Source organism: Mercenaria mercenaria, chromosome 4, assembly GCF_021730395.1.
Source record: "Mercenaria mercenaria strain notata chromosome 4, MADL_Memer_1, whole genome shotgun sequence".
NCBI classification, from domain to species: Eukaryota; Metazoa; Mollusca; class Bivalvia; order Venerida; family Veneridae; genus Mercenaria; species Mercenaria mercenaria.
The window spans coordinates 56,647,467-56,668,874 of record NC_069364.1 but is presented as its reverse complement, the minus strand read 5'-3'; the positions used below and the strand labels follow the sequence as shown (position 1 = coordinate 56,668,874).

At 35.0% G+C, this 21,408-nt stretch overlaps 1 protein-coding gene across 2 annotated transcripts; it reads left to right on the top strand.

Annotated features, from left to right (window-relative positions):
- Window positions 1-2,210: 2,210 nt before the first annotated feature.
- Window positions 2,211-21,252, top strand: LOC123551807 (arginine kinase-like). 2 transcript variants are annotated; one of them, XM_045341008.2, is made up of 6 exons: window positions 2,211-2,544; window positions 7,618-7,877; window positions 10,441-10,589; window positions 17,268-17,433; window positions 18,039-18,219; window positions 20,910-21,252. In XM_045341008.2, exons 1-6 carry the CDS (start codon window positions 2,385-2,387, stop codon window positions 21,068-21,070), a joined length of 1,077 nt encoding a protein of 358 aa, XP_045196943.1. In that variant the 5' UTR covers window positions 2,211-2,384; the 3' UTR covers window positions 21,071-21,252. The 2 variants fall into 2 exon arrangements, with proteins under 2 accessions (XP_045196943.1, XP_045196942.1); XM_045341007.2 differs by lacking the exon at window positions 2,211-2,544 and adding an exon at window positions 4,067-4,259.
- The last annotated feature ends 156 nt before the right edge of the window (window positions 21,253-21,408 follow it).

Here is a 21,408-nt window from a genome sequence, read left to right as displayed (position 1 = left end):
GAAGTACCAGTAGGTAAATAATAGTGCAGATAAAACAGTTTTGCTTGTATCAAAATGTCACAATAGATCCACTTTTTGTAATACAGAACACCTGGTAGGATTAGTAAAGGTGCAATTATATTGATCTCTATTTCCTATGCCTACACATTGATCGATTTGTTTTGCTTCTTTCTGCAGCTTCACGTGCGTACAAGCATTTTAAGCTTCATGGCAAAAAAGTCTGTTACCTCCTTATCATACCGAGTATAATGATCGAACATAATTATTTATCATGGTACTCAGTACCGATAAGAAAACAGGTTAGCCTGTCTTTACTCTGCACTTGAAATTCATATTTTAGGGAAGCCTTCTGGGGATTCACTTTTAAAAAGATATATGCGTTGTCAAGTCGTATAGCAATAAATGAATTTTCAGTCGCTAACATTTTCAAGGGACTGTATCTTTTATGTATATGAACACGTACATGATGTTGGAAAAACAAACTTTTTTTTAAACTTGTGACGAAATTAAGTAATGTATGATCCATCCTGAATTCTAAAACATACAAGGAGTTAATGGATGATTACACAAGCGACAATATGCATACATATTAGGTGAAAAAATAAAATTATTTGTTTCCGGTATCCCGACCTACCCTAAATTTTTGGCCCAACCCTAAATGTTTTATGGCATTGGAGAATATTGTTTTCCACTTTTTAACAAAAAGATGCAAATCTGCACTTTTTATGCTTTAAACATGGCCAGTGATGTTAGAAATCAACTTACTGATGCTCTAAAGGCACAACCCCCTTATTTGTAATAATTTTTTGACAAAAAAATAATTTTCGAAAAGTCTCCCTTAATAAAAAACAATTAAAAAAAAAAATTTCCGACCTACCTACCCTAGTTTTTTTGACCATGTTACCGGAAACAAAGAATTTTTTTAGGCCTTATCTGGTGAGCGTACCTAAGGCAGAAAACTCTATAAAAATATAATATATTCTTCTGGGAATAATGCTTCATGAAATTTAATTCTCTACCATCTCACATCTATATTTAGAAAGTAAACCTAAACATTTTGAAAGAGTCTTTAAATTGATCATAGAATGAATAAGTGGAATGAAATGTTTTTTTCGTCGAATTCATCATTTTTTACAAAGAGCAGCGCTATGTACATGTACTCAGAAGTTTTACAGTCTTTTATACACGTTGCACTGTTTGAGGGAACACTCAAAAACAGTCATGACAAAAGGAATATACATGCAGTAGTGATGCTAAAATAAACACGTATAATGTTGTTCATTAAATTGAAGACAGGTCAAACTCCCTCATGCAGAGACTACTTTATAAAATGCAGTAAAATATTTTGGATTCATGGGGTCACCCCTATATAGCTGTAGGCCTTTGTCCAAATTTAACGATGGATAAACAATTTATTCCCTTGGTGGCAGTGGTAACGTTATTTGTTACAAAATGCAGTCTCCTTTTTTAGGAGAGGTCGGGGACAAGGCGGTCCTTCGCTTAAGCGTTTCTCGATTATGAAATCTGGCCTCACATTCACAAAACATTTTTATTTTAAGCTGAGTTTGATAATGAAGTTTTATTGTCATTTATATCTAAATTGCATGTTTTAACTTAGCTAATTTTCATGTTGATAACTATATTCAAGTGATCAAGCAACCCTATTGGTCAATCTCAGTCGGAATTTAATCTTGACGGTTTAGTAAAATCTGCTATCAAAATTTCCATCCCAAACTCAGCTGAGACCGAAAATTGTTTTGTGGATATGAGACCTAGTCCACGTCTATACAAGAAATTGGAGATAGGATATTTGTTTGTTTTGTTGTAAGATTAAAATATCTTTCACAGGTGAACACCACTAATATTTTCACGAGTGGCATAGCCATGAGTGAAAATGTAAGATATGGTGTTCATGAATGATATATTTTGATCATACATGTAAAACCAACAATTTTATTTTTATTTCATGTTTTGACTAAATGTACCCATTTTATAGTTTCTTACCAGTGAAAAACATATTTGATATTTTTCACTCTCAAAATACCAGATATATTTCACTCCAATATTTCGCTAATTCAGTGGAAAACATGTAATAACGACTCGATACTCAGTTGTGGACAGCCCCCACATCTACGCCAGTGGTTTTGTATGATATTGGATACAAGCCACTGTGGAAAAACGGACATGTATTATCGTGTTTTATGTTTGCTTTGTAGTTTGGCAATCTATAAAACCTTGAAATGTCCGTGAATTGAAATTTGATAATCCTCGGTGTTTTTCGATACTCTGCGATTTAAAACTGCTTTGTCAGCTGTTCCACTCGACCTTGTTGTACGCGAAAAAGTTTTGGAATTATCAAATTTAAAAAAAAAAGAACTTTAAAAATGCCGGAGGAAAAATTAAGTTTGCAGGAGCTGTGGAAGAGAGTCTCCACATCTGACAGTGGCTCGTTAATGAAAAAACATTTGACCCCTTCAGTGTACAACAGACTAAAATCTAAAGTGACCGATTATGGAGGAACTTTGGCGGATTGTATACGATCAGGTATGAATGACTTCTTACATTTTTTTACCATTTTAATACTGTATTTTTTTAAAAAAAAATTTTGGAAATTTTATATATATACGTTCATAATTATCAAAAAAGCACTGACGAGATTGTAAACATAAAATAAGATATCACATTAAGTTTAAATTAAATAATCAAATGACGAGGCTTTAGAAATCATACTTTTTGCATGCATTAATCGTATTCTTTTTTGATGTTCGGACAAAGCGCAGTGATAATTCAGGCGTTTATTCACAAATGACCTTCAGGAAAGTCAAACATGCTTGTTGGCAAAACACAGCTTTGTGTGTGTATATAATACATGTATATATCTGTATATCTTCGATTTGTGGAACGTATCGATTTGTGAAACGTATACACGCTTCCGGTATCGGAATATATCTGACTTAAAATTGCCACATTTTTATGAATTAAATCTTTGCAGATTGCATGCATGCTTATGAAAAATGTATTGATAGTAAGGAATTCATTGAATCGTCTAAATAGGTAAATCGATATAGCTTATAATGTAATTTATATACAGTATACATTATGAACAAGCATACCGGTAAGAGTATCGGTATTTTGTGCAAAGTCAATATATGGTTGTAAGGGCGCGCGCCGACGCACAAGCAATAGGCCTTGGACTTAGTAATTTTTTACACCCAAAGTTAGCTAAAAACTAAAACGGTTAAACTTTTTGATTCAGACTATTTCTTTGACTGGGTGAATTGTTACAATTATAGGAAAATAGTAGGTACGTGACAGATAGCGCACGCGATATAATGTCTGTTACTGAGTACACCGAGTGAATGTAAATAGCGGTTCATCGCGTGGCAATTTCAATCGTTTTACGATGAAAAGTAGTAAATATCGATTTCAGAACACTAGCTCATAGCATGACGCAATGGTGAGAAAATGTTCCATAACCGTTTACTTTTTTCAGAAATTGGAGTTGATCTTGATGGTTGAATGAACACTCGGGTCAGTGCCACTTTGGACCTAGAGAGTTTGATTCACGCATTCAATTATTTTACACCCCGATTACTGATTCGCGGAAATCTTTAGTTCCATAAACATCATGGTTAATCATTTGAATTTAAATGCCTATAAAAGAAGTCCACACTGACCTTTTATTCACAAAACGTACCAGGGCCACGATACGAAACTGGCCCGAGGCACTTATTTTCAGTTTTTATTCCAAATTTAAAATGGTCAGTGCCACTTTGGACCTAGAGAGTTTGATTCACGCATTCAATTATTTTAGGCCTACACCACGATTACCGATTCGCGGAAATCTTTAGTTCCATAAACATCATGGTTAATCATTTAAATTTAAATGCCCATAAAAGAAGTCCACATTGACCTTTTATTCACAAAACGTACCAGGGCCACGATACGAAACTGGCCCGAGGCGCTTATTTTCAGTTTTTATTCCAAATTTAAAATGGCGCGTATTTGACGCCATTGTTGCGCGAAATGTTTTGTGACGCTGACGTCAAGTAACGACAAAACAGTCAGCTCTTGGAAACGTCCGTTGGCGGCTGCAAAAATGACGGACAAATCTTTGGACGAGCTGTGGCACAGGTTATTAAATTCAGGATCCCACTGTAAATCTTTATTAAAGAAACATTTAACGCAACCCGTTTATAATAAGTACAAGGATGTGGTGACTGATTATGGCGGAACTTTAAGGGATTGTATTGCATCTGGTAAGTTTTCCGTTTGTTTATGTTTTTTTATCGGTTGCTTCTTGATATTTGATATTTTAATATGCACGTTAGCATTCTGTTGTTTATTTTTCTTAAATATAATCACTTTAAATTGATGAAATATTGTCAATTTCTGTAACATGTCTCCTTGCGGTTTATTATTTAAGTCCCTTATGATTAAATTTTGATATAAAATCGAATGTCTTTAATTCCAGTTGTAATTAACAAATGTTAACAAAATTTAAGAAAATCTGTTAAATTTTTTTCGCCGTGGCCAGGGCTTTTTTGGCGAATTGCAATCCAAATATAGAATTCCGAAATATAAGATATAGTGTAGCTCTACAGCATAGAGACTCCGAGGACGCAAACTTATACGATTTTTAGAGTTGTGAAAATGCCTGGAATAATTGTAACATTATGGGACAAAAAAGTACATAACATTATGGGACAAAAAAGTATCATTTTCATAGGGAAAATCAGTTCAGTTGTATTAGCCATCTAAAAAAATCTAGCTACAAATCAGTCTTCTGGAATTATTTCTAAGAGATATCTAATTATTTACAGAATTCAGTCCGATTCAAGGTTTCTTGATTTATCTTTATTATGTTTCATTTTAAAGAACTCCCGAGTGTGGTGTTTTTTTTATTACCTTTTGATCAATGATTGATCCAGCTCCGACTTCGGCTACACCTATCGGGCCTCATTCAGACGGCAGCATGTCAATGCATGCGATTAGCCTACGGTGGAACAGATAACTAAGTATTCCTTTGAGTTCTCTCAAAATATGAAACAGTAAGATTGATATCATATATCGTTCTAAAGAACTCCAAGGGTGATAGTAGGACCTTTTTTAAATTTTCAGAAACTTGTCTTTATTACTTTTGAATTATCGTCAAGATCGATTTTGGTAGGGCATTTTCAGTTATACAATGTAAATTATAGCCATTTTTGAACATTTAAAAAAAAAATTGTCGTTATTTGTGAATAGATTGTTAGATCTACACACATTCAGGATATCTTAGTTAGCATAAAAGCAATCTACCTATCGAATTTATTTTCTCGAAATTGTGATTTTGTCTGATTGTTCATTATTAAAGTTATTTTAAAAATTCAAAATGATCCTACAGCCACTCTCAAAGACCTTTAGATTTGTTTACTGTAATGTAGTCAGTATGATCTGACCCGATTTCAAAAAAGAATTTTGAAGATGTGTCAAAACTTCCATACGGTGTTATGTTTAGGGCATGCATTTTATTTTTAGATTAAATTATCTCGTGCTCACGACATCTTATCTCGAGCACACGACATCTTATCTCGTGCGCACAACATTTTAGCATTTGGTTATTAGCAAGATGTGTCAAAACTTCCATATGATCCAAAAGATATCATACTTCCACTCTCGAAGGCCTTTAGAATGATATATAGTTTATACTTGGACTTTGCAAAATAAAACCACAACTCACGAAAAATCTTTTTACTGATTAGGTTGAATAAACAGTAGTAGGTTGAAAACGGTAAAAAAAAATCTTTTGACGTGCTTATCGTACAGGATTTGTTACTTTTGTGCAGTATTCTAAAACTAAAATGCATTTTTATCCGTTTTCATTTGTTTACGCTGCGCTACGTACAGTAATTCCAGCCATCATATTGCTAATCAACTAATACCCAACGGAATCCGAATTCTGAGACCTGTTTTCAGTTTCATATGTCGATGTTTTGATACACTCTAAGCATCACAGTACTGTGCTGTGCTTTTTAATGTGATTTTTGGAACTTGCATGTCTGGGTACTGGTTGGTAAACTCTAAATATTACAATATATATTGTATTGAGTTTTTAATGTTATTTTAGAACATGTCTGGGTATGATGTATGTATTTGGTTTCCAATATTTGATTATAATTATAAAGATGTTGATGAAGACACTGTTAGAAAGAGAACACTCTCTGCTACCTATCTGCGTCAACGTATGGGACAAATATCTTGAAATATGAGTAATAGGAGTAAATCAAATTTAGGGACTGTTAGATGCTTGACTGTGTTACCGTAAGTTGTAGATAGCTTAGGTTTATGTTGACAAACGGTATTCACTCAACAATGTCGCTCTGTAAACAGATTATTGTACCCCCAGATACAAAGTATATATGGGCCATATTTGAATCATGTATGCCCGTCCGTTGGTGCGTCCGTCCGTCCATGGTGTCCGCACAAGATTTTCATAAAACTTGTATTAGTTGTTAACGTGCAGAGTGCACCACGCATGTCACACATTTCAAGGTCAATGTTACACTTGGAGGTCAAAGTCAAGCATTCCATATTGTCTGAAATATGCCTTGAACAAGTTAAAGCATAGCAAAAGTTCCTTCTAGGGCATATCTGTATAAATATAAAATGATCATCTTGTAAAATTTTGGTTGCAATGTCTGTTTTATACTGCCAAAAAATTTCAAGTAAGTATTTACGCTAGTATTTAACATAAATTGTTAAATCCAACAACAAATTGAATCTGTTACCACTTTCAGTAGAGTAAATACGGCAATAAGACATTGACCCGGTTAATCATTTACGATTCGATGCGTGAATTTGTTGCGCATAATTAGAGGGTCGCAATGGGGTTTGTTTTCATATATTAACTATGCATTTCAAGGTAACGATAATATTTAGTTGTTTACATTTAAAATTTGCTGATATATGGCTATCTGGTCGACAAGAATGGAGGAAATAACATCCTCGGGTTTAGTAATATGTAATCCACGGAACGCGTTCAGTCAGAGAGTCGCCTCAATTAGGAAAGAATAGTCTAACGTCAGAGGTTATTTCTAAGGTCACGGAGTTTTATTGGCCAGCTTGTAATGACAACAGCTTTCGGTATCAGTAGCTCAGCCAAGTGTGACTTATTGAACTATAATATTCCTTCTCAAGAGAAGGAATAATAACGAAGTTAACTGCCTCTGTGTACGTGTACTTGTTTTCAATAGTTTGACTCAAATTAGGGGAATTTCATATGTTTTTACACAGTGAGAGATGAGAATGATCTAAAAGTAGAACAGAAGAACCGTAACTCTGTAATGAATATCTACTACGTTGTTGTTATTGTATAAAAATAATACTTATCAGTTTAGAATAAGCCAGTGGAGGGAGTTCCATGTTACAACTTTGCACATTGATAAAGGAAAAATACACAAGAACCATAACTGTTTTTTGAATGAATGTAAATTATATCTCAGAATGAACATAAAACGTAAACACGACGAAGAGTGTTCAAAAAGATATAGTGGGAACTTACCATTAAAAGCTTTGAGTGAGGGACAGATCACATTTAGTGATAGCTCTATCAGATTTTTTCTTTCTTTTTTTCAGGATGCATGCATTTGAAGAGCCATTGTGGAATTTACGCCTCAGACCCGGAAGCATATGACACATTTTCTGACGTATTCTATCCCATAATACGCGAATACCACAAAGTTGACAAACTTGAACACCCTGCTCCTGACTTTGGTGATCTCAACAATCTTGGTTTCGGTGACCTTGACCCCAAAGGACAATTTATAAACTCAACCAGAATTCGAGTAGGGAGGAGTCATGCAAATTATGGCTTCCCACCAACATCAACAAAGGAGGTAAAAGAGCAGTACTTTATGATGATTTTAACACTATAAAATGTTTGAAGTTCTAAATACAAGTACAAAATACAGAAAATGCAGCATTTATCAAAATTCTGTCATAAACTAAAAAAGCGTTATAATAGAAAAACAACAACTACAGTATTGAAGTACTCAAAAACGGTCATTGTGGTGTACATTGTCAAATTATTTTAGCTGGGCCTTTTTATCAACTTTGAAAGTCTGAAGCTGCTGTATCGTTCCTAAATTGGCACAGAGAGTAATGAAACTTTGCATAAATACTTTGCATAAATATTCATTCTGTAGCTACAGATGCTGTTCTAGTATAAAATGCGTAAAAACTAATAAATGAATGTATTGTCCCTCAACGTCATTTGAAATTTCCATGAAATGTCGGCATTGTTGTATCATGTTTACTATCCAGTTAAACACCCCTGAAAATTGACAAGAACAGCAGTTTTATGCTAGAATACTGATTTTATACGCCCGAGAAACGGGACATAATTTGTTATAACCTACGGCGGGCGTGCGTCGTCCACTAAAGTTATCCGCTCGCCAGCTTGAGTACTCCTTATTCAATTTTCACCAAACTTTGTCACAATATTAATGGGCATAATGTCTTGCCATATCCGATAACCAGCTGGATCCTGTAAGTTTCTCTGGAGTTATGGCCCTTGAATTACTAAAAATTGCGAAAATTGACAGTATCCGCTGTTTATCCCACCTTCGGAAAAATTGGTAACAATGTTTATGGACATAAAAATTTTACAAGTTTGATTACGAGCTGCATTGTCCCAGTGGCCCTTGAATTACTCAAATTTCGAAATATGACAGTGCCTGCTCTCTAACTTGAGCAGGTGTCTTCTCTCTGACTTGAGCAGTTCTTATACCATTTTGATCAAACTTGGTCTCAACGTTCATTTATGGGCAGCAGTGCCGTAGCCAGACACAAATTTTAACCGAGGCAATCTAGAGGGATCCCTAGGACGTCTCTGGTGCGTTCTAAAGCATCTCAAACTGTTTTATATCACAGTAAAATCGTCCTTTTAGCCCTATGTTTCACAGAACGTTCATATTTTAAGAAAAAAATATATTTATAACAAGGATAAATGGGGATATATCTTATTCTAATATGGTCTCGGATACAATCATTTTTGTAACTGAAAGACAATAAAATCAGAAAACCATCAGTAAGACATACAACATGCTATTTTTCAGTATACTAGTAGTTTATTAGTTTATAACCCGGGAGGGGGTAGGTACGGGAGGGGGACTGTGTCCGTGTTGGGGTGGAGGTCATGGGGTCTCCCCCTAGACAATTTTAAAATAAAGGTAACTATGAAATGGTGGCCTCTGGTGCAATTTTTGGTCTGAATTTTAAGGTATGGGAGGGGTTCCCCTTCATTTTTGTGGTGGTCAGCGGGTTCTCTTCCTAGAAAATTTTGAAATACAGATACGAAGTGGTGGCCTATGGTGCATTGTTTGGTCTAAAATTTGAGGTACTGTATGGGGATCCTCTCAATTTAGGGGGGTCAGGAGGCTCTCCCCCTGGAAAAAAATACAGGTATGAAATTGTGACCTCTAGTGCCCTTTTTGATCTGAATATTAAGGTATGGAAGGGGACTCACCCTCATTTTCAGGGGGCTTTTCCCCTGAAACAGTTTGAAAATTCGGTATGAAATAGTGGCCTCTGGTGCGTTTTTGGATTTAAATTTGATAATAATAATAATAAATAATTGGGTTCGGCTTTGATGAGTAGCTCACTTCTCAGCCAACTTTTTGGAGGGGGCGTGGACAAGGCTCTCAATATGGCTGTTAGGATTTCCGCCTCACCTTGCCTCAATGATGTCATGAGGCAGATTATATTATGTTATATTCTCATGATATTAATATACTTTTTTGAACTTTTATAACTGAAATTTTCATCAGCGTGAAAGGCCTACTTTTACTCTTCTGTTTTTTTTTTTTGTTTTTTTTTGCCTCTCAAATTTTAATCGAGGCATCTGCCTCGGTTTGCCTCAGTGTGGCTACGGCGCTTGGCAGATTGTGCCAGTAGTTCTTGAGTTATGGCCCATGAATTACTAAAGATTAAGAAAACTGAAGTGTATGCTCTCTAAATTGATTAGTTTTTACCATGTGTTCACTAAACTTGGTCAAAATGTTTGTTTGTATATTATATCGTGCAAGTTCACCTGATCTAGTCCAACGTGTGACGCAATTCATTTTATTCTGATATTACGTTCAACTCAGCCACGTCCGAAAATCGGCGTAATCATTCTTGAATACAGCTAAATGAAATGTTCATAAGGAAATATTAGAAGGAAATGATGATATATTAGTTACCCATAAAATTCGATTCAACTCTATAATTTTGAAATAAACGTTCCAGCTTAAAGTCGAAATTCGCAAAATCAGTTTCAGATTTTAAACACTGATGCATGCGGACCCTGCCCCACAGTTGCCAGCTTTTGGAGCATTCTGCTTACTACTTGCAAGCATAAATTTTGTAGTATAAAATAAATGTCCTTGACCTGCATTCACTGCATTTAATATCTTACAGGACCGACTCGAGATGGAAAAAATGACAGTAGATGCATTGAGGACACTTCGAGGTGAGCTTGCAGGCAAATACTACCCCCTAACGGGCATGACCCCAGCGGTACAGAAACAGATGACAGAGGACCATTTCCTATTCAGGGACGACGACCCGTAGGTTTTATGGTTTTAGCTTACTAGTTGTTCAAGTACTAACATTAACTTGAGATAAAATTTTGATAAAGCAAGATGTCGCTAACGGGAGTAACCGCCTAAGTAATTCCAGCTTGTTTCTTATAGTGCATTTATTCCAGATGATGCTAAAGGAGAAAATTCGCTTTTGCCCAGAAGTGATCTAAAAACTAGAAGTTTCTAAATAACATGGCGCTAAATATCACGTTTACGTGACGTCAACATAACATCGTTGTGATGATTAAAGCATTGTTAGTCATATTTATTCCTTATTGAAGAAAAAATCTGATGTAAATTTTAACACTTTTAACATTACAGGTAAGGAAAATTTGCATTTTTTAACAAATCTGAAATTTTCAACATGCCGTGTTTTAACACTGGAAATAACATGTACCGCGGAAAAAACTTTTTAGTACGTAGGCGTCTAAAGTCTGTCCCATCCCATCGGTTAACATCAACTTGGATGCACGGTGACAAAACTGGTGCAGCTATCGGTAAAGTAAATGGCGTTAGTTAAACTACAAAAAAGTCACCCTCGAGAATTTCAAGGATTTTTCTCTAAGTACTCGAATTTCTAAATGAATGCCACATATATTTTTCCAACGGCAGCTCACTGTTGTTAAAAATCGGCCGCCATTGGCATTTACTCTCTAAAAAGGAGAACATGGAAGTTCACGTGAATTCCTTGGGGAGCAACTCAAAATGGATTTAAAAGTGAATAATCGTCGTTTTGTACTGAAAAACCTTGAAAGATCAACAGATTGAACAGTTCGTATATTCAAAAACAAATTTCAAATGCAAGAAAGGAAAATTTACTCACATGCAACTTGCAAATTCCAAGTTAACTGTATGCTGTATCCCAAGGTCCGATTTACAAATTATCAATTCCCCATTTATTTTTCCACCGTCCAGTCGGAATACAACTTCATTTTTGTTTTATGTCGAACAACTACACACTCTAGATGATATTCAGGCACCAGTTGCACCATACATATGAAACAATGCGTTGATTACACCATTTTTCATACGCATGGCTCAAAAAATAACCTGTATTCTACGATTTAAAAATCCTTCCTTCCCATTGAATGTATTTCAAAGATTTATCCTCGATATGTCACCCTTTCCAAAATTAATTTCCATAAAACTACTGCTTTGAAAACACACTACACTTTTCTATCGCGTCCGATTTGAAAGTGACATCACAAATGACATAAAACTGAATGACGTCACAGTAGACTTGCCTTACTGTTCTTCCAACCAGTGGCGTAGCTTCTATAAGGCACTGCAGGCTTGGGCCTCCAGATATCAGAGAAAACGAAAAATTAAAATGCTAAATATGCAATAAAAATGGAATGGCAAATAGGGGGGGGGGGGGGTAAGGCTATAGGAGCTTATGGTAATCTAAACATCCGTATTGAACATGTAATTAGAGCTTATTAATTTTACCACGGCCCCGCAAAATATCGCCCTGCAACTTTGTTAATGTCGGAAAATAGACATTGCTTGCAGCTTGTAGTTAACATTTTATAAGCGTTTTTAACCCTGCACTAAATATTTTGGCACCAAATTTGAAAATGGCATCATCGGTCCGCCTTATCCTGACCAATGAGATAAGAGAGATGATTAGGGCCTAATTACGACGCATATGAACGAAAAAAAAGTTTTATTTGCCCACAAAGCACGCAAAACTAAAATCTATTTCCATTGAAGGGATTTCATCTGGAACCCTTTTTTAGGCGTAAATGGACGCATTACCAAAAGTAGGTCATTTTGTGAAACATGTTTAATCAGCAAACACTACACGGTTAAATCCTTCTTTGTTTATAAGTTTATAAAAAGAAAATGTTAAAAATATTTTAGAATGATACTTAAATCACTTAAACTAGATTTTGTATAATTTGATTTGATACAAAGAGGGGCCACACTTGTAAGTCTGCATTATTGTGCAACTTTAAAAAAAAAATACGAATACAATCTCATAATTCTAACATTGAAGTTAAATTGAGAGGGCGCCGGTGCTATAGAAAATTGTGTCAGAGAGGGTTCCTGTGCGGTGAAGGGAGTTAAGAGAGATCCTGTATGACAAAGAGGTAAATTTCGCCGACTGAGAGGGATCCCGTGCATTAGTGAAATCGAAAGAGTTTTTAAAGAAACGTGATAAAAAAAAAACACACACATAAAGTTTATTTACAAATAAGATGGGATCAACGGCTTCACATCTGAGATACTAGATCGTGACTTAAAGCTATATTCAAGCAAAGTTCTCTCCGTCTGCATTCCATCTTCGTTTGAACTTGTGACAACTGATAAAACAAATTTAACGATAAAAAATCAAAGGTCTATGGCTACGTCTTCCCGTGGTTCAGATTTTTTTATGCACAAACTTTTGTTCAGGATGAAAAAGCCAGCTACGCTCCTGTCAACTATAAATCCGTAATGTTCAGAGCGTGAATCGCGGGTCAAATGTTATAGAGCCAGATCGATTTAGAATGTAGATCTACATCATTTAAACATCTCTAAGGGTTTTGAAAGTTTAAACGAATTTATAATTTTATAGTTTTAATATTGTCAAAATTTTTTCTTGTGTAAATACCGCTCTAAAATCACAATTTCGAAAAAAAATTATTTTACCAAAATGTTTAAATGGAGCCTAAATTTTGTTTCTATGGTAAAAATGGTAAGCTGAACCATGCGCGGATCCAGAGGGGGAGGGTCCGGTAGTCCGGACCTTTGGAAAATCCTAAAAAAAGGAAATATGAGAAGAAAGAAAGAAAATGATTTTTCGAAAAGGCAACATTAGGGACCGCATTCAAAGTGTATACATGAGGCTGCTGCACGTAGAGCGCTAATTCATATTTATGTTTATTATCTCAAAGATACGAATAAATCTTCCTTTTGATTTAACAGGTGAGCTCATAAAAATGTGAAAATAAGGGGTATATTGTATATACAATGGGAATGGAAAAGATGTTATTAAATGCTTCTAAAACGTCCCAGAATGCAGGAAATGAAGCGCTGAATTTCAAAATACTAGTATTCAGGGGGAGTATGCCCCGCTATTTCCTCTTTTAGCATGTTCAACAAATACTTATTGACAACTCTTTAATTGTAAACGGCTAACATCCACATAAATAACCTCAAAGTATTCAATGTAAACAGACACATGTTTGCCATGGTAAGTGTTCGGTCGGAACACCACTTGAGAAAAATGGCTGGATCCGCGCATGATGTTTACGCACGGTGTTCCGGTAGGGCCATCGTCACATAACGTATGTGAGCTCGAAGCAACGTAAGAACGAGACTACGATGTTTAAAAGTCGAAACCACGAAACTATGATGCTGAAAGTCAAAATCATTTCGTATTATCACCATTGTGGTTTCGCGGTTTCGACTTTTTAGCATCTTCGTTTCGACTTTTCACTATCATAGTTTCGAATTTTCATCATCGTAGTTTCGAGTTTTCACCAGCATACTTTCGACTTTTCATCAGTGTATTTTGGACTTTTTATCATCGTAGGTTCGGCTTTTCATCATCAAAGTCTGAACTTACAACATCGTGTACCACCTTCCTTTTGTTTTTGTCTTTTTTTTTTAAATATCCCAGTTACGCAAGGGAAAATTAAGCTGGGCATGAGAAAGGGTAAGATATTCTACCTTTTTCTGATTTACGGGTAACATTAATCTTAAAATCGACCCAAATTTAGGGAAGCTCTTAAAAAACATTTTGATCTACTAACGATTAATACTCAAACATCAAAAATATGTTTAAATTACTCTGTAACACTCAAGCGCGTAGCTACCTTTACGCAAATACGCAGCTGCGTAGTGAAAATCTGGCAACCATACACAATTAATTGGCTAGTGTCATGCAACGGAGATGGCTTCATACACTATCATTGCTTACTTCATAGTGTGTTTGAAGTACAGTAAACTCCGGTTTTAGCGAACTCATCGGGATAAGCAAGTGCGTTTCCGTTATAACCTGAGTTTGTAATAAAAATAAAGCGAACCTGTTTCTTATAGACATTATTTGTATAGCAAACTGATTTGTATGATTAGTTGATTTAACGTGCATTGAAATTCACCAATTGTCTTTGTAGTTTTATAACAATTTAGATACAGTTTTGCAATTTATCTCATAATCCTACTATCTGATTGCTTATTTTGTAATAATCCTGACCATGTGAAATATTACAATCATACGCTGTCTAGGAGGAAATTTCTATAACAAAATTATAATACAGTGTTAACAATTAATAAAATGTTGGTTGAGAAATCGGAAAAAAATACATTTTCAGGGCTAAAAGATTTTGTATAACACTGCAGACGTAATTTGTCTCGCATATTTACTTTATCTTGAGCTGAGCGCGAAACTATTGTAACGGTATATAAATAAAAAAAATAAGATATAATAGCTTCACGCTCAGCCTTTGATATCATAGATATATGTTATAATTGTACTTAAGTGTATGAAATTATCAACTATTATTCCATAGAAAATAAAATTCAATAGAAATCCATTCATTACACCTAGTTAAATCTTACGCTATTGACACCGGTACAAGTCATACGATATTACAGTATTTGACAACCAATTCACAGTGAGATAAATATGCTCTTTCTACATATTTTTGGTGTTTTAATATTTTCAATGCGTATTACGTAACTAAATTATATGTATAATATTTCGAAAGACTTTAAACAACATTTTTAAAAATCATCAAAACAAGATTTCAGTGTAATACTTTGTTTTAGATGTCGTTTAGATAATATTATATCAACAATCCCGCTACGTTTAAATACTTGTTTTATGATTCAATATTGTTGGTACGAAATCTGCCCAATGCTAATGTTAAAGCCTGAAATTTTCATAGTTTCGCACTTCGCCGTTGTGATCTCGCGCTTCATCTTTCACGCTTCTCTTTCATGGGAAGGCGATACCCGAAGCGCGAGATCAAAATGACAAAGCACGAAATGGAGGTGTTTTTTTTTCTCTCGAAATTTTTCGCTTCACCACCGCGATGTTTATCTTCGCCATCGTGATTTCGCACTTCACGCTTCACAATACGCAAAGTGTTCACAGCGCGAATCACGATGGCTTCACCATCGCTATCTCGCGCTTTACAGCTCGCCAAAGAAAGAGATGCATGAAGCGCTAAGCGCAATATCACGATGGCAAACTGAAAAATAAAAAGGAATAAGAAACATTTTGCAGAATACCGTTTTAGTTGAAGAAAAGATAATAATACATCTTGACGAAGTTGACATAATGCAGACGTCGATGACATTCGCCGAAATATTTTTCCTATGCAAGGCATCAGTTTCTTATTTTGTACATTTGTAACAATATCATGAAACTTAGCATGTCTTTGTTGACTAGTATTCAGTTTGGAGTTTGGCAAAATTACTTTTAACAACTTTCGAATATATACTTATACACACATCTCTTGTTATCCAATCATAATGATGTTTTGAAAGTGTGTTACCACCAACCATCTGTTTTGAATACTGCACACATATAACATGGATCAATGAACCACAAATTGCACGTGCAATATTACACACATACCTAGTAAAATAATACATTTTATATAAAAGATTAAGAACGAATAAGGTTTTCGTGCAATGTTTAGCTTCAAATACACACCAAAATGCACCATTTGCGGTTCTCAGATGAAAAAAATATCATGGAGAGGATACAAAGACCCCTACGCATTACCTCTGCGTACTATGAAGAATGCCCTAGCTACGCGCCTGACACTGGAAGTTAAGCATTGCCAGTTGTTCCCCGTATCATCTTTTATTAATAACATTTATTTGAATTCATAAAACAACAGTGAGACTTTTTTTAGCAATACATTGTGAACTCGGCCCGAGTTTTATTTTCTAATAATTTAAACGTCGATAATTTTGAGTTGTCCCCTAAAAAAAGTATGACAAGATTATATACAAGAAGCGACGCGACGTCATTTAGCATTACGGTCTATGGAGAAAAATACAAAATTGAACATATCAACTTCAAAAAAAATTTTTTTTGAAAAATGAAAAAAGTGTCTAGAGATATGGATCTGCGCTATATAAAAACATATTTTAGTGCATCATAACACATATCATAATTTTAAAAATGATGTTAACCAGATAGGTGGGACAGACTTTAGTGAATTATTCGCCTTTTATTCGATTCAGTGCGTTATTTTGCGCGCCTTGTATTCGATTCAGTGCTCATCAGCTCATGAATTGAGTGTAACACCGTTCTGTTTTATAATTCTTATTCTGAAACGCTTTTATATAAAAATAGTAGATAAAATGTGGTAGCACTCTTTCTCAGTGCTGTATGACGTCAAATAATATGCCAACCAGATGTCAATAGTGCCATGTGTTAACGAAAATGTTCATAGACTTTTCAAGAATGTAGAAATAACATAGCAAAACCGCGTTTTAACACTATTTATACACGATGGGTAGTTATACATCGGGCGTAATAATTTCACGAGGGCGAAGCTCAATCAAATTTGAAAGTGCTATTTCTCGATGCGTATACATAACGCTAAATATCACGTTGACGTGACGTCAACATAATATCGTTCTGACGATTAAAGCATTGTTAGTCATATTAGAATTTATTGTAAATAACGATGCCAACGGCTATGTTTATTTCAGTGTATTGGGGGATGCTCACGGATACGATGACTGGCCGGCAGGTCGTGGAATCTTCTTTAGCAACAACAAGAAGTTCCTGGTCTGGGTGAACGAAGAGGACCATCTTCGTATCATTTCCATGCAGCAAGGAGGCCACCTGGCCGAGGTCTGGCAGAGACTTGTTAAGGTGGGAAAAAATAACATTTTTGATAATATTCAATATTTTGTTTAGTTACATCAGTTAATTTTCTTCTAGTGTGAAGAATATTTGGAATTGATTGACTTGCTCCCTCGAGTCATGCGCTTGAAAATTGTGATTTGAAAAGGCGGAAGTAGACGAATGCTCGATATCAGTTAGAATGCGTTAAAATACTCATTGCAGTAATTACAGTTGATGAAAAGTTTTTTTTTTAAAAAAACATACATAGCACACTTCGTCATTGTCATGGAAAAGTCAAGCTGTTTAGAACAGATGCGCGTATTAGCGTTCACATTCATTGACATCTACTAGAGTGGATGTATAATGTCATTAGAGCCATGAAAACATGTATAATGTATAAAGAAAACAACAAAAGGTCAAACCCAAATACTTTGATATATCTGTTTTAACTATATTATATCTTAAAAATAGGAATTAATGCGCCATGGAAGCAGAGACATATTACTTCCGGATCAACACTCGTAAATACATGTTTTCAGTATATGGTAGTCATGAAAAAGACACCTTATATACTGATAAGCGATAAATTAGTCAATACATTTATGCGCACATGATTTTCTTGTCTATTTCAGGGTCTACACGCCCTGGAGAAGAAGTTGACCTTTGCCCACCACCCAAAGTTTGGTTATCTGACATTTTGCCCGACCAACCTTGGCACCACCCTGAGAGCCAGTGTGCATATTCGTATTCCCCACCTCTCAAAACACAAGGACTTCAATAAGATCTGTGAAGGCTTGAACCTTCAGCCAAGAGGTAAACCAGTTGTTTAAAATTTTAACAGGTGACTAAGCTAACTTGGTAAGCTTTTATGGTTATATTTCAACATCTTAGAAGACTTAGTAAAACAGATGTATGAAATAATGATTATGAACACTAAAACGTGTTTATTTAAGAAATAAATTATAGCAAAAGAGTGTTTTAACACTATTTATGCACGATGAGCGGTTATACTTCGGGCGTAATAATTTCACGAGGGCGCAGCCCGAGTGAAATTATTTGTATGACGTATTACCGCCCGAGTTTATAAATAGTGTTAAAACACGGTGTTGCTATAAATTATTTCGATTCTAATATGGCCTTAATCTAAAACAGTAGATAAAATATAGTAGCGCTCTTTCTTGGTCGCAACAAAAACATTGACGTCACCTCACGTTTTCGTGACGTCATTCTAGCGTAAGCGTGTTTTAACAGAAAGTATATTAAAATGTAAAATCAAAACATCAAAGTAGCGTTTTCCACCAAAACTAATATTTTTAAACAAATTTAAACGGGGGCAGCGGGGTTAGTAAACAACTGGTCCCAGATCTATGTGTAAGTTGCAGTGTTCTGGGTATTCAGTTGTATATCAACTATTCTAACATGGCTATATTGATTTCCAGTTAAACAAAGGAAATCAAGCTCTGTATATTCTGCAATAAAAAACGGTTGACACGCGGACCGGTAAGAGCATTATGACGTCAATTATGACGTCAGATTACCGCATGATGTCTGATACATTACTCCTTGGGTAAATGAAGTCCAGTATAATGTATGGATAACGCATGTTTTTTTGTGTTATAACGCCCTCGTGGTTCAATTCCTACGCATCTGAACTCTGAATCATGGTAAATTTAAGAAATAATATATCTCATCCAGTGATTTGTTGTTGAATAAATCATTGTTTGGAGTTCAGATGTGAAGGAATTATATCACGAGGGCGCAGCCCGAGTGATATAATAATACGCGTCTGAACGACAAACAATGATTTATTCAAGAGCAAATCCCTAAATGAGATATATTATTTCGATTCTAACACGTTACAAAGGATTTTTAAGTACATCCTTAATGACATTCATTAAATACTTGCCCGTTTTCAATCGTTTTTTTTTCTAGAGCGCCGCTATGCCGTTTGACGCCATGACGTAATAACTGTGACGTCAGAACAGTGATTTGTTGTATGATAATTCACTGTTTTCTGCCTTCTTTGTTTAATAGAAAAATGAATCAGATCGTGTTAGAATAGACGATAAACCACTCGAACACTTAGTCTGTAGAATAGACTAGCTCCTAAATTACACTTAGTCTGAAGAATAGACTAGCTCCTAAATTACACTTAGTCTGAAGAATAGACTAGCTGCTGAATTACACTTAGTCTGAAGAATAGACTAGCTGCTAAATTACACTTAGTCTGAAGAATAGACTAGCTGCTAAATAACACTTAGTCTGAAGAATAGACTAGCACCTAAATTACACTTAGTCTGAATAATAGACTAGCTCCTAAATTACACTTAGTCTGTAGAATAGACTAGCTCCTAAATTACATTTACTCTGAAGAATAGACTAGTTCCTAAGTGGTACTTAGTCTGTAGAACAGACAAGCTCCTAGATTAAACTTAGTTTGTAGAATAGACTAGCTTCTAAATCACACTTAGTCTGTAGGATAGACTAGCTCCTAAATTTCACTTAGTCTGAAGAATAGACTAGTTCCTAAGTTGTACTTAGTCTGTAGAACAGACAAGCTCCTAGATTAATCTTAGTCTGTAGAATAGACTAGCTCCTAGATTACACTTAGTGTCAAGAATAGACTAGCTCCTAGAATACACTTAGTCTGAAGAATAGACTAGCTCCTAAATTACACTTAGTCTGTAGAATAGACTAGCTCCTAAATTAAACTTAGTCTGTACAATAGACTAGCTCCTAAATAACATTTACTCTGAAGAATAGACTAGTTCCTAAGTGGTACTTAGTCTGTAGAACAGACAAGCTCCTAGATTAAACCTAGTCTGTAGAATAGACTAGCTCCTAAATTACACTTAGTCTGTGGAATAGACTAGCTCCTAGATTACACTTAGTGTCAAGAATAGACTAGCTCCTAGATTACACTTAGTCTCAAGAATAGACTAGCTCCTAAATTACACTTAGTATCAAGAATAGACTAGCTTCTAAATTACACTTAGTATCAAGAATAGACTAGCTTCTAAATTACACTTAGTATCAAGAATAGACTAGCTCCTAAATTACACTTAGTATCAAGAATAGACTAGCTTCTAAATTACAAATAATCTGAAAAAACTAGCTCTTACACTACACTTAGTCTGTAGAATAGACTAGCTCCTAAATTAAACTAAGTCTGTACAATAGACTAGCTCTTAAACTACACTTAGTCTCAAGAATAGACTAGCTTCTAAATTGCAAATAATCTGAAAAAATCTAGCCCTTATATCTACAGTTAGTCTGAAGAATAGACTAACTCTGAAAGCACATGCACACTAATTGTATATTATTGTTTAAGGTCCAAAATTCCACAGTGTGATTTTTGATGAATTAACCGTACTACTGAATAAGGTATTTTCAACAAATTGTAAGACAAAAAGGGGAAAAATGAGAGAAAGATGAGTCAGTGCCAAACGATGTTGCACATTGGAATAATATCTACATCATAAACAATTGTTTGCTGTTTGTAGGTATACATGGAGAACATTCTGATAGTGTTGGTGGCGTGTATGACATCTCCAACAAGAGACGTATGGGACTCTCTGAGATCGAGGCAGTCCAGGAAATGAGGCGTGGCGTAGAGAAAATCATCGAACTTGAATCTGGTTTGAAAACCAAAGGCAAATTGTAAATTATGAGACTTTCAAAGACTCTAGTATATTTTGTGACAGAATATCTCACTATTTTATGAAAATAAATTCATGACTTATGTGTTTTGTACAACTCTAACTTGGAAATTTAACGACAAAAACAATATTTTTGTAATTTCATGTGACACTGTGTGCTAATTTTTGAAATAAAACCTAAAAGTTTCTACTTTTCACTTGATTTAATACTTAGACTACTTCTTACACTGAAGTCGAAACTTCAAAAAGGATTGTTTCCTCTACTAGTATTTCACAAAACCATTTAAGTAATCTAAGCAATTAAAAATAAATGCTTGGAATGTGGAGAATGTCCTGGTGGAAC